The 13386-nt window shown below is 49.0% G+C and overlaps 1 protein-coding gene across 1 annotated transcript in view; it reads right to left on the bottom strand.

The window, feature by feature from the left end:
- The window catches only part of ANTXR1 (ANTXR cell adhesion molecule 1), a 103879-nt gene that overhangs the window by 68362 nt on the left and 22131 nt on the right, over positions 1 to 13386 (bottom strand). Inside the window, exons 4-8 of the mRNA XM_054396594.1 lie at positions 11737 to 11818; positions 10008 to 10041; positions 7480 to 7559; positions 5488 to 5556; positions 2670 to 2750 (exon numbers count right to left, since the gene is read on the bottom strand). Coding sequence (XP_054252569.1) covers positions 2670 to 2750; positions 5488 to 5556; positions 7480 to 7559; positions 10008 to 10041; positions 11737 to 11818 — 346 coding nt within the window. The remainder of the gene's footprint in view (positions 1 to 2669; positions 2751 to 5487; positions 5557 to 7479; positions 7560 to 10007; positions 10042 to 11736; positions 11819 to 13386) is intronic.

Raw genomic sequence — 13386 nt, forward strand, 5'->3', positions numbered from 1 at the left:
AGCCTGTGCCAGGAGAACACTTTGGCTTGGTAGTGCCTGTGTACCCCTGCAAGCAGAAACCTGAGCCCCCCTGGCACCTGCCCTCCCCAGCTTCCAGTTGGGTCTTTCACCTGTGCTCAATCAGCTGAAAAGCCTACAGCAAACCAAACACAAAACCTCTCCTTACCAGGCTGTGGTGGCTTGAAAATTCTCCCCAACATTCAAACTACCACAGAGGGTTTCCCATCGCTCTTTGTAGCCATGGGAGACAATTTGACTGGGACAGTTCTGGGATATGACTGAGCAAAAGCAACAGCAAAAAGCTGCCTGGGAGCTGCCTGGTTCCCAGTGAACCCCTGGCACATTTACACTGCTGATGCACACAGCACACACCAGCTAGCCTGTGGTGCCCTTCCTGCTCCTAGCTGAGACACTTTTAGGCAGCTCAAAGCTTCAGCTAGAAGGAGAGAGGCTTCATCAGGCATCTTTGTTTCCCAGTAAAGACCTTGAGGCCATTTGCATGGGGAGGGAATCAATCCATGCCCTGTCTTGGTTAGCTGTGCTGCTGGCTCTGGGGTGAGCCAGCTCTGACACCCAGCACTCCAGCCAGGAGCTGATCAATCTGAATGGGAAAAGTAGGTCTGGAGGGGAAGAATACAGCAGAAAGCAGAGTTTGGGGGAGTTTGGCACATCTAGCAGGATCCCTTCTCCCATTCTAAGGAGATGAGAAGTGTGGCACTTCCATCAGGACAGACAGGAAGGAAGGTGGGGATCAAAGAGTGCCCAAACCCTTCATACAGGATGTGCTCTAACTTCCAGGCACAACTCCAGGATGGGTGCAGAGTGAGTTGAGAGCAGCCCTGAAGAAAGAGACTTGTGCATGCTGAGCAGCTCCCCAGGAGCCAGCAGTGCCCTCCTGCAGCCCACAGGCAGCTGTGAGCTGGGCTGCAGCCAGAGGAGTGTGGGCAGAGGGCAGGAGAGGGGATTCTGCCCCTGGGCTCTGCTCTGCTCAGACCTCACCTCCAATCCTGCCTCCAGCTCTGCTGTCCCCAGCACAGGAAGGACACAGAGCTGTGGAGTGAGGCCAGAGGAGGCCACAAAGATGATCCCAGGGCTGGAGCAGCTCTGCTGTGAGCACAGGCTGAGGGAGCTGGGGGTGTGCAGCCTGGGGAGGAGAAGGCTCCAGGGGGACCTCAGAGCTGCCTGCCAGGACCTGAAGGGATCCTGCAGGAAGGCTGCAGAGAGACTTTTCATGAGGGTGTCCAGAGCCAGACCAAGGGGGAATGGTTTGAAGCTGAGGCAGAGCAGGGTTAGAGTGGAGCTGAGGAAGAAGTTGTTGAGTGTGAGGTTGGTGAGAATCTGGCACAGGCTGCCCAGGGAGGCTGTGGCTGCCTCCTGCCTGGGGGTGTTCAAGGCCAGGCTGGATGAGGCCCTGAGCAGCTGAGTCTGGCTGAGAGGTGTCCCTGGGCATGGCAGGGGGTTGGAGGAGATGAGCTCTGAGGTCCCTTCCAGCTTGAGCCATTCTGGCATTCTGTGATCTCTGCTGTCCCAGACCAGGGCAGGCATTTTTAAACTGGCACCATGTGCCTAGTCCATTCAGTTACTTCCCATCAAGGAGGGAGGCACACAGAAGTTGGTGTTTGAGCTTAAACCTTCCTCTATTGTGACTTATGGACAACCTCTACCTTGAAGCAGCAGTTTTAGCACAAAGGCCAATTTCAATTTCTCTGGACCAAATATTTAAGTGATGTATTAGCACTCAGCAGGTCCTTGAGGGACATGGTTTAGCAGGGCACTTGGTAGTGAACTTGATGATCCTCTTGATGATCCTCAAGACCTTTTCCAGCCTAAACAATTCTGTGATTCTATGAGAACCAAACCTTTAACCGTGCAAGCAAACACCAAGTCCCTTGCAGAGGTGCAAGCACAGCTGTATCAAGGCAATCCCAAGCACAAATCCAGGCTGGGCAGGGACTGGCTGGAGAGCAGCCCTGAGAAGAGGGACTTGGGGCTGCTGGGGGAGGAGAAGCTCAACAGGAGCCAGCAGTGAGCACTTGCAGAGAACCCAGAGAGCCAAGCAGAGCCTGGGCTGCATCAAGTGTGGCCAGCAGGGCCAGGGAGGGGATTCTGTCCCTCTGCTCCACTCTGCTGAGACCACACCTGGAGCTCCGTGAACAGTTCTGGAGCCTCTGTTACAAGAGGGCTATGGACATGCTGGAAGGTGTCCAGAGAAGGGCCAGGAGGATGAGCAGAGGGCTGGAGCTGCTCTGCTCTGGAGACAGCCTGAGAGAGTTGGGGTTATGCAGTCTGGAGAGGAGAAGGCTCCAAGGTGACCTTCTTGTGGCCTTCCAGGATCTGAAGGGGGCTCCAAGAAAGCTGGGGAGGGACTTTTCAGGATCTCAGGAAGTGACAGGACTGGGGGGAATGGAACAAAGCTGGAAGTGGGGAGATTCAGGCTGGATGTGAGGAAGAAGTTCTTCCCCATGAGAGTGGTGAGAGCCTGGAATGGGTTGCCCAGGGAGGTGGTTGAGGCTCCATCCCTGGAGGTGTTTGCAGCCAGGCTGGATGAGGCTCTGGCTAGCCTGATCCAGTGTGAGGTGTCCCTGGGCATGGCAGGGGGGTTGGAACTGGCTGAGCCTTGTGGTCCCTTCCAACCCTGACTGATTCTATGACTCCATGACAATACTTACAGAGTCGATGATCCCCTGGAGGGCTTCGAAGCCATCGTTCACTGGGAAGACATGATCCTTGCTGTCAGCAATTCTAGCCAGCTGCCAGGGGGCAGGAGGAAATAAAACAGAAATGCAGAGAATGAGATAAATTAGCCAGAAAATAGCAAATTAATTCAGCAATTAAAGCAAATTCTCCACACTCAATTTTTAAGGCTCCTTTAACTCTGCAGACAAGGCAGAGAGAGGCTTTCACTGATGCCCAGAGCCTGACAGCTTGGATTGCAAAACCTGTGCCCCACAGGACTGTAAATCACCCAGCACAGGAGTGCCCAGCCCAAAGAGGCCACAGCAGCAGTGTGAAGGTCACTAATGCAGCAAAGCTGTTCACACACAGCACTGAAACCACTGAACTGCCCAAACCAGTTCAGTGTTTTCACATCTAGAGAAGATTGATACAGATGTAGGGACAGGACAAGAGGGGATGGACTGATGCTTGAGGAGAGGAGATGGAGACTGGAGATTAGGAAGAAATTCTTTAGAGCAGCCTTCCAGTACCTGAATGGGCCCCCGGAGAGCTGGGGAGGGACTTGGGACAAGGGCTGGGAGTGCCAGGATGAGGGAGAATGGCTTTGAGCTGGGAGAGGGGAGACTGAGACTGGAGGTGAGGAAGAAATTCTTTGCAGTGAGGGTGGGGAGAGACTGGCACAGGTTGCCCAGGGAGGCTGTGGCTGCCTCCTGCCTGGAGGTGTTCAGGGCCAGGCTGGATGAGGCCTTGAGCTGCCTGGGCTGGTGGGAGGTGTCCCTGCCCATGGCAGGGGGTTGGCACTGGATGATTTTCAAGATGCCTTCCAACCCAAAGCACTCTGTGAACCTGTGACATTGTGCCCCATTAATGACACAGGCCTGACTCACCCCTCCTGTCAAGACAGAGATTTGACTCTTTGTCCTAGGCTCAACCATTAGAGGGCCAAGAAGAAGAAAGCTTGGGGGATGGGGGAAGAAGGGAGCAGAGGATCCTTTGGAAGCCTACATGACAAGGGAAAGGACCATGCATGAGTTAGTGGTCAGATAAGAGGAACCAGCACAGCATCTTTGAAGGGCTACATGCAGGTTCTCTTGTCAACAGCATGCTAAGGGTTAAGGCAAAAATCTAAGCCCAGCTCAGAAGCAATGAGCTCTCCATGCATCTGCTGGAGCAGGACCAGGTTTTACTGCTGCAAGGCCAAGGTTTGTTAGAGTCATTCCCTGCCATGGCAGAGGCAGCATCCACCCAGCAAGCCTCTGGCTTTTCCTGTAGCACTGCAGAGCAGCCACAGAGTCCTTCCTAAACCCTGCTGGCTCCACCTTCCCAGCTCTTGTCACTCACAACTCACAGCTCAAGCAAGCCTCCGAGCTGCCAGCCTCCTGGTTTGCATCCAGAGCAATCCTCCAGGCAGCTCTGCTCCGAGAAGGGAGCTAAAGCTGCTGGCTGCTTGTTGGCCAAGACACAGCAGCCTCTGCAAACCAGGATGTTTACAGCTTCCTCAACTCCTTCCCCACAGTTGTCCTCCTAGTGCATCCTGGGGGTGGTTGTGGGTTGGATTGGACCACCCAACAAGTTGGACATTGACCCCAGGGAGTGAATTTACCACCACTTACTCAGAATGTGGAAGTAAAATGACATTCTGTTTACAAAAGTAGACTGAATATAAAAGTGTAAAAAGCAATAAAGAGATACAAAACACAATTACATTCATTTACAGTTCAGTAACAGCACAATACCTCCCTGTACAATAACTCAGCTCTCCTTCTCTCCCTGAACAAACCCCCCCACACACTCCCCAGCCCCCCCAGACACAAAGCCTAAAGGGCTCTAGTACAGCCAGCCCCAGTTGTCCCTACCCCACTGCACCTCTGCAAACCCAAACAGAAGGTCAGGCAGGCAGCATGCAAGGCCACAGGCAGAACAGAGAAGCAAGAAGCAGCCCAGAGAGAGAGAAAATCAAACTTGTGCTGCAAAATATAAGAAATTCTGCAGCCCAGTGGGATGAGATAAACCTCTCTGGCATTATTCTGTGTCCAGCCCCTGAAGACCTGAACCCTCAGGAAAACCTGGTTTGCAATTAAGCACAGTCCTGAAATGGTAACAGGGGTTCAGACACAGCCTTCTAATTCCACTTCATTTCTTCAGCATCTAAATGATGTCAGGGAGGTTGGAACTGGATGCTTTTTAAGGTCCCTTCCAACCCAACCCATTCCATGAGTCTGTGGTACTGGTGCCACTAACAGAGCTGTTTGCTTTTCCACATCAAGAAAGCAAAGCTGGACTGAAACTGAACTGTTACAGGGCAATGCCTCAATCTCGTGGGGAAAAACAAAGTCCCCATAACCTCCTTCTGCCCAGGCTTCAGCCAGACTGGTTTGCTGTTCCCCATGTGTCTTCTACTCTGCATTTCTCCACCATGAGTGAGAGTTGTTGTGGGACAGCTCTCACATAAGGAGATTTACCATGAGGCTGGGGGAACACTGCAACAGGTTGCCCAGGGAGGTAGATGAGGTCCCATCCCTGGAGATATTCAAGATCAGACTTGACAGGGCTGTGATCTAGTGGAGGATGTCCCTGCTCACTACAGGTGACCTTTGGAGGTCCCTTCCAACCCAAACCATTCTATGGTTCTATGAATTAGAGAGAAAGGGGAATAAACCCAACAGCAGGCAGTCCCTTCAGGCTCTCAGTCAGCAGAAGGAGAGAAGGATCACTTCAAAGGTCTTCAGAAGGTGATTTAGGAGTGTGTGTGTCTGTGTCTGTGTGTTCAACATGCCAAGTACCTCAGGAAACATTTGGGGCCTCCTTTACCTGAGTCTCATTGAAGTCTTTCACACCAACACAGTACACTGTGGCTCCCAGGTCCCGCGACCGATTCGCCTGGAGCAAGGAGAGCAGGAGAGGTGAATGCAAGGGTGATGGAAGGAAGGTTTCTGAAAGGTCTTAATCATAAATTTAGTTGTTTTTATTTTCTGTAAAATGAACAACTGGGGGGTGTATGCCAAAAGAGAGCTTTAAAAGCTTTCCTCCCTGAATCTGCAGGAATGAATTTCCTCTGCTGCTAGAAGAGATGTTTGTGAAGCAAAGCAAAACTCAGGGTAATCAGTGTTGGGGTTTAATTAATCAGCTCTCCTTCCTGGGGACTCCAATGCCCTCACATTTCTTTGTCCATTTAGGACAAATCCCAGTGCAATAGGAAACTAAACCTTTTGTGGTGCTTTTTGTTTCAGACATGTGCCTAGACTCATGGCATCCATAGGTGAAGAGACTTTGAGAGGTGATGGCTTTCACGTGGAAGAAGCTGGATTGAGATTGGACATCATTGAGAAATTCTTCCCCATGAGGGTGGTGAGGCACTGGAACAGGTTGCCCAGAGAAGTTGTGGAGGATTAAATCCCAGAAGTGTTAAAGCCAGGCTGGATGAGGCTCTGAGCAACCAGGGCTGGTGGGAAGTGTCCCTGGCCATGGCAGGGGGTTGGAACTGGATGAGCTTTAAGGCCCCCTCCAGCCCAAATCATTCTATGATTCCACAGTTCTCTGATCTCTCACAGAGCTGCATCACTCCCACTCTTCACACAGGACCTCCTAATCAAGGGAGGACAATGGCAGGTTTGATTTTTCCAGCTGAAGTTGTATTTACTATCCAAAAAAGCAACTGTTCTAAAGGCTCTTGCCTGCAGCAGTGTGAAGGAAGTCATTTAATCAGATTTCATCAGAAGAGGAACAGCTGACCCAAACCCCATTCCCAGCACAGATGGCAGCAAGCCAGATTCTATCAGAAGCCTGCAGGAGCTCAAACTGTTGAAGAGCAAAGTGCTTCAAAGTGCTTCATCATTCCAGTTTCACACTGAGAAACCAAAACCCAAACAATTCAGGCAACTGGCAGTGTAAGAGCTAACTTGGAGATCTTGGTTCTAGCAGCTCCCTCACTGCTCCTCCCCAAACCAAAACAAACAGAACCTCTCAACTTCTTCATTCACCTCTACAACTTGTTGTTCTTGTGGCTTTTTGCTATCAGAAGGGAAGAAAAGGGAGGTGGAGATCAAGGAGGGGAACTGTAGCTTGCTGCCATTTGTTTGTGCTGTAGCAATACTGAGTTTATCCTCCAGAACCCACTCTTTGTTGTTATTGGATTAAAAAGCTGCACTTTGGACAGATTGAGAGGAAAAATTCTGCCCATAATAAATTTGTGTAACAAGAGCACCTTCCAAGTTTAGGTCACTTTAATTGGGTTGACTGACAGGTGAAAATTGGTTCCTCTCTGCAGAGCTGACTATCAAAAGGCCATCAGCAGGAACACCACACAGCAAAGCTTTCAAGTGCCCAAGCTGCTGTTTATCTGACATTTTGCACAGCAGCTCTTTAATGAGGGCTTGAAGGCACATGCCTGGATCCTGGAAACACTGGTGGAAAAGTTTGGCTTTGATCATCTGAAAGGCTTTCTGATGTGACAGAAGATTCCAGCAACACTCACCCCCTTTCTGCAGTCTTTTTGTGAAGGAAGAAAAGTGAAGGGAGAAGATTCAGGTATTTCCCAGAGGAATCTAATAAATACTGAGCCTGTTCAGCTGTGAGCAATTCCTTCCTCAGGCTTCTTTTTGTCTGGAAGTTTACACCTCCCTCCTTCCCTATGAACAGGCTGAGTTTGGATGAGTCAGAAGCATTGCTGCAGTTAATGTTTACCATTAAGATTCCCAATCCACAGGGTGAAGATTTGCTATCAGACAAAAATGGTTTCCCTTTTTTCAGCCTTCAGAGCAACAGTTCACTGTCTCCTTGGCTAACAGTGTGCAACACACTTACCTCCCTCTCAGAGTAGAAAAAGAGGTCCTCATGGAGCTCTCCATCTGTCAGTGCAATGATGACACTTGCAGTCCTGTAACCTAAACACACGAACTTCTTCAGCTCTTGGCTTTGAGTTGTCTTTGCTAAACCAGTCCACAAAGCACCCTGCTAGTGACCTGCCAGCACCACAAGGACCAGCAGCAGTGGATACCAAGCCCATGTCCTAACCTCTCACTTAGCTTTCAGCAGACATGAATTCTGCACCTTCTCCACTCAGACACATGCCCTCCCTGCCAGCTTTCCACCACATTCCTTTTCGTCTGACAGTCCCTCCTAACTACTTCATATTTCAGACCAGGAGATTAGTCTGCAGCCACCATAATCCCAGGAAAGGTCTTCCTAGGTTTTTTTCCTGTCAATTCAAGAGCTTCAGAGATATTTTGTTTGTTTGTTTCAGCTTGGGATAAAAAGCTCAGTTGGGATTTCAACAGCTGTGGTAGGAAAATGAACTAAAATCTTCCTCCTCCTTTCTATGTATCTTATTTCAGTAGCAGTTAAACCTTGCAGCCTTCCCCTCGTGTTGATTATAGATTGGGTTTTGCAAGTCTGAGTTTGTTTTCAGGAGTGGCCAAAGAGAATTTATTCCTCTTCCTGACAGCCACTTGCTCTGAAGGAGCTCTGCAAGTACAAACACTCCTAGGAAAGAGAGGCTCAGTCTGCCAAGGTGGCTGCAGTATTAACTTCTAATTCTCAACCCTTTAGGACATTTTCCTGCCTCTCTGGGCAGCAGTGCCTTCAACAAGCTGCTGCTGAAGAGACAAAAATCCAAACAAGCAACTCCTTCAATGACTGCAGACCAGAGAGCTGACAATTTCTGTTCTTGGTGCCACTTAGAAGTGCCCAGTTCTAACTACTGCGCTACTGATGCACCAAGGGCCTGACAGTCAGCAACACACAGGGACACTCATGTGGCAGATGCCCAGCTCAGGTGATGGTAGGAAATGGAGGAGGGTGAACATTTCTTGTACAACATTAGGAGCCCCAAGCATCTCCAAAGATGCCTTTCCCCCTCCATTGACTACTGCAGGAGCCTGTGGACCTACTGCAGCTAGTATAAACACTGCAGGTAGTATAAACTCCTCTTAGTGGAGCAAAAACAAACCCAAAGACCAAATAAATAAGTCACCATTCAGACTTGAGGACCCACCTGCCTGCTGCTTGCATGGCACATGAACAGCAGCATGTAAAAGCATCATCCACCCCAAAGCAAACTGCTGTAGCTGTCTGCTCCATTCTGCTGCAGTCACATTTCACAGCTGAGTCCCAAAGCTCTGTGGACTTCAGTCACTGCTTCATTTTATTCATGAGCAGCCCTGCACAACCTTTAGGACTGGCTTTGAACTAAAACAGCTGGTTGCTATCCTTTGACTTCCAAGCAGCAGTGTTTCTATTTCTACTTCAGGCTTTGCAGTGCAGAGCATTTGTCTTTACCTTCCTTATAATTAATGCAAACCTTTTTTCCCCCCAACTGTCTGCACTTCTGCTACTGGATTTAATAACTGCTTATTAAAAACTCCTTTTCCCTAACAGCATCTGCACAAGCTCATGTTTCAGAAGGAAGAAGAAAGGGCTGCCCAAGTCCTCAAGCAAAAAGAAGGCATGTGACAGTTTGAAGCCATGAGTGCCTTTAAGAACCACAAAGTTACAGACCTCCAGAGGGGTCAGAGAGGCCCAGGAGGTGGAGCAGAACAATGTAATCTTTTGTATTTCATTCCCATAAATCCTGCACCCCTATAAAACTGGCTGCAAAATCATTTTTCTTCCCTTTTCTTCTCTCTGCTCCCAGGAAGGAGACACAGGCTCATCTCCCTCTTGGTGTGGGAATGAGGCTTGGTGTTGGCCTTGGCAATGCTGCCAATTAGGTCTGGAGAGGCTTAATTGGGGCCTGGAGTTGCCTATTTGGGTCTGGAGTTGCTTATTTGGGTCTGGAGTTGCCAAACTGAATTTGTGCTATGTCACAATGGTGTTGGTATGGAGGGCAGAGAGGTTTGGTAGGGAGGGGGCATGAAGGCTTGGGTTTGTTAGCCTGGTTTAAAGGGAGGTTTGTGTAAAGCTTTGGCTTCATGAGCCTCTGTGTTAAGCCCAGACTATGGATTTTTTGGTGTATTTGATATGCTTTGTTGTACATAGCTGTGAGTTGCCTTTCCATTCATCCTTTCCAACCTATCCAATCCTTCGTGTGAGCAGTTTGGGTTTGGTCTGCCCCTTTTGGAGCAAAGGAGCAAGCTGTCTGCTCATTAAACCACGAGAAGGCACCAGACAGTTTTGGTAAGAACAAGTCCCCTCAGCCAGCCTGGCTGCTCACTTCTCATCCCAGCTCTGAATCCTTAGCCCCCCTGTTCAACCACCCTGAGTGCACTGCAAGAACAGGAGCCACCCCCCACCTTTCCCACAGTGAAGCTGCGTTTCAAATCCCTTAATCAGTCAAAAAGAAACAGAAAAAAAGAAAACAAAAATAAAAATCAAGGATCAAGAAAGTCTCTCACCGTGAACATTTTCATAGTAAATCTGTTCGCTTGCCTGCAATTAAATCAGGAGATTATTAGCAAGAAATTAACAATAATACTTTGTGGGCATCCATGCATGCAGCAGGAAGAAGCAGAAGAGAAGAGGGCAGTGAGGATGTCATGTTTGGAGTCTGCACATAACCTCTGCTTTCAGAGGTATCTGCTCCATAGAACCATGGTTCTGCTCTGTTGTTTCAAGGTCTTGTCTAAGATCACTCAGACAACGTTAATGTAGCCTCCCACAATGCTGCTACCTGAAGATGTCACTCACCTCCCCCTGAAAAATGTCCCAGGACAAACTGATAGATTCCCCAGCACCTCAAGATCAGCTGCTCAAACAGCAGAATAACCAATTGCAGAGAGGCATTTGTATGCTTCTGTCATTTTTATATCATTGTTTTGGTGTCACTGTTTTGGTGTCACTGTTTTGGTGTCATTGTTTTGCTGTCACTGTTTTGGTGTCATTGTTTTGGTGTCATTGTTTTGCTGTCACTGTTTTGGTTGTCATTGTTTTGGTGTCACTGTTTTAGTGTCACTGTTTTGGTGTCACTGTTTTGGTGTCAGTGTTTTGCTGTCACTGTTTTGGTGTCACTGTTTTGGTGTCATTTTTATATCATTGTTTTGGTGTCTGTTTTGGTTGTCATTGTTTTGCTGTCATTGTTTTGGTGTCACTGTTTTGGTGTCATTGTTTTGGTGTCATTTTTATATCATTGTTTTGGTGTCACTGTTTTGGTTGTCATTGTTTTGCTGTCATTGTTTTGCTGTCATTTTTATATCATTGTTTGGTGTCATTGTTTTGGTTGTCATTGTTTTGCTGTCATTGTTTTGGTGTCATTTTTATATAATTGTTTTGGTGTCATTGTTTTGGTTGTCATTGTTTTGGTGTCATTGTGCTTCAGTCATTTTTCTATTATTGTTTTGGTGTCAGTCATTGTTTTGGTGTCCTTGTGCTTCTGTTATTTTTATGCTGCTTTGCAAGGCAAATGCCTCAGTGTGCATCAGTTCAAAACTAAAAAGAGGCTACCCTGACGGTGTTTGGCTTGTCAATTCCATTTCTGTTCTGCATTTAAATCAAGGTTTTTCGTCTGGGCTTTGGTTCTGGACTCCAAGTGAAGAGCCAGCCTCTCTGTTAGGCCATCTGAATGTTTGCTGTGTGCTCACAAACATTTTCAACAGGCTGCCAGCTCCACATTCCTCCAAAATGCATGTGCAGCACAGGGGTGGGAGGGAATTCAGGAGTTCAGGTTTAGAGAAACTCTTGAGCTTGTAAATTACACAGAAGGAGAAGCTCAGAGCAGACAATAACTTCTGTGCAGTATTATTTGTCTGTCAGTGAGAACAGGCTAGAGCCATGGCCTCAGCCCCCACCCAACCCTAACAAGCCACTACAGCACCCATGCAGGACAGCTTTCGACCCTCTGTGAACATTTTCCATGTGGGGTTGCAATGCCAAAGCCTTCTGCATTGCCCTAAGCTGAGAAGGCAGCTCCCCCACATGAGCTGAAGGCAAAAAGGAAGATCAGCAGCAGGGCTTGCAGCTGCCTTGTACCAGCTCCAACACAACCTGCACACTTCAGTGCCCCTCTTGCCTAGAAGGGAAATGGCTCTGCTTACCTACCAGCGATTTCCTAACCAGACTCCTTTGTTCAGCACTTCCTGAGGGGCACCCAGACCCAGTTTAGAGGCAGGGCAGCATGCATCTAGTTACCCTTTCAAATCCTTCATGCATGTAGGTGTCGCCTCCTGGAAGGACTTTCTGCAGCTCTTCCAGACCCTGCCGGATCTGTTCCCTGAAAGGAGGCAGATCCCTTGTTAGATCCCAGATCAAACTTGTCAGGAGCTGATAGCCAGGTGAAGAATGCATGGCAGAACCAGACACAGAGAGGGAGAAATGGTTTAACCTGGTATTTCTATAGGGCAAGGTGATGGTGCAGGCTAAGGTGATGTCTGGGTAGATACCTCCCTGAGGCAGTGGGACAGAGCAGATGTGCTCCCACTTCCCACAGCCTGGGGAAAGCATCACAACAGCAGCAGCTCCTAGCTCAGTGCCTGCACAGTTCTTCCTGTGTTCCCTTGCTTGGATGCAGCAGCAGAGCAGCTGACTTGCACCTGGCTCACCTTCCACTTGCACTGACTTGGCTCTGGAGACATTCAAAACCCATCAACAGGTACAAGCAGGAGCCCAGGAGGTTCCACCTCAACATGAGGAGAAACTCCTTTGGTGTGAGGGTGCTGGAGGCCTGGAGAGGTTGTGGAGTTTCCTTCTCTGGAGACTTTCAAGATCCATCTGGATGTGTTCCTGGGTGACCTGCCCTAGGTGCCCCTGCTGGGTGGGACTGGCTGCTCTCTGGAGGTCCCTTCTGACCCCTACCACTCTGTGATTCTGGATTCTGTGTTATCAAACAGACACAAAAAATGATCAACCACCCTGGCAGCAGCTTCAGCTTATGTGGACACCACACCTTCAGCTCCCATTCAAACTGGCTTGAAGATTAAATCCTTTCCCCATAACTCACTGATTCAGGGAATCTGTTTTCATCTTCTCCAGAACCCCCAGGCACAGTGACAGACTAAATGGGGTGGGCATCCACTTGCCCCACTGAGTTGCAGACACCAAACTCTGGGAGCCAATTATAGGCCAGAAGTCTTTAGTGCCAAGATAAAAACCTGCAGTGGGGAAGGGGTTGTGTGTGTGTCTCTCTCTGAGCATTTCCAGTCTTCCTGGGCAGCAGCTTTAAGTCACTGCATGCAGGACTGCACTGACAGTGCAAGAGCAAACCACAGAAGTCAGTTTTGCTCCTGTGTCTTTTACCTACTTCAGAAAGCCCCAGCTGGTGTGACCCTCACATAATCCATCTGACAGCTGTGGGGTGGACTGCAGCAGAGTTAACCTCACCCAAGCTGCACAGCAGGAACTCCCATGGGGGTGCTGTTGCAGTAGGTTGAATGATCAAACATTCAGGAACTCACTCTGAGCCCTGATACCCCAAAACTCCTGAGCCACTCAGCTGTGCCTCACGGGTGGGCAGACATTCCCTGCCTTCAGCAAGGCAAGGCAGAGAAGGTTTTGCCATTGCTCCTCTAAGAAAGTGTTAACTAAAGGAGCAGAGTGAAGCTCACACCTTGTCTGCCAGTCCTCCAGCAAGAAGCAGCAGCTCTCCAGTCAGCTGCCTTTAGACTAATACCACATCAATATCCTGTTCCCAGCCAGGCTTTCTAGGACAGCTGGATAAATATGAAATATATTTCCATGGGGAAACACTCAAAGGAAACAGTTAAGTCTCACAGCTTAGAGCTTGAACAGAGTAGAGGTTTTTGCAGTGGGGCAGTGCTCACAGGATGGGAGACAGAAGGAGGC

Source organism: Indicator indicator, chromosome 38 (assembly GCF_027791375.1).
Source record: "Indicator indicator isolate 239-I01 chromosome 38, UM_Iind_1.1, whole genome shotgun sequence".
Classification (NCBI taxonomy): Eukaryota; Metazoa; Chordata; class Aves; order Piciformes; family Indicatoridae; genus Indicator; species Indicator indicator.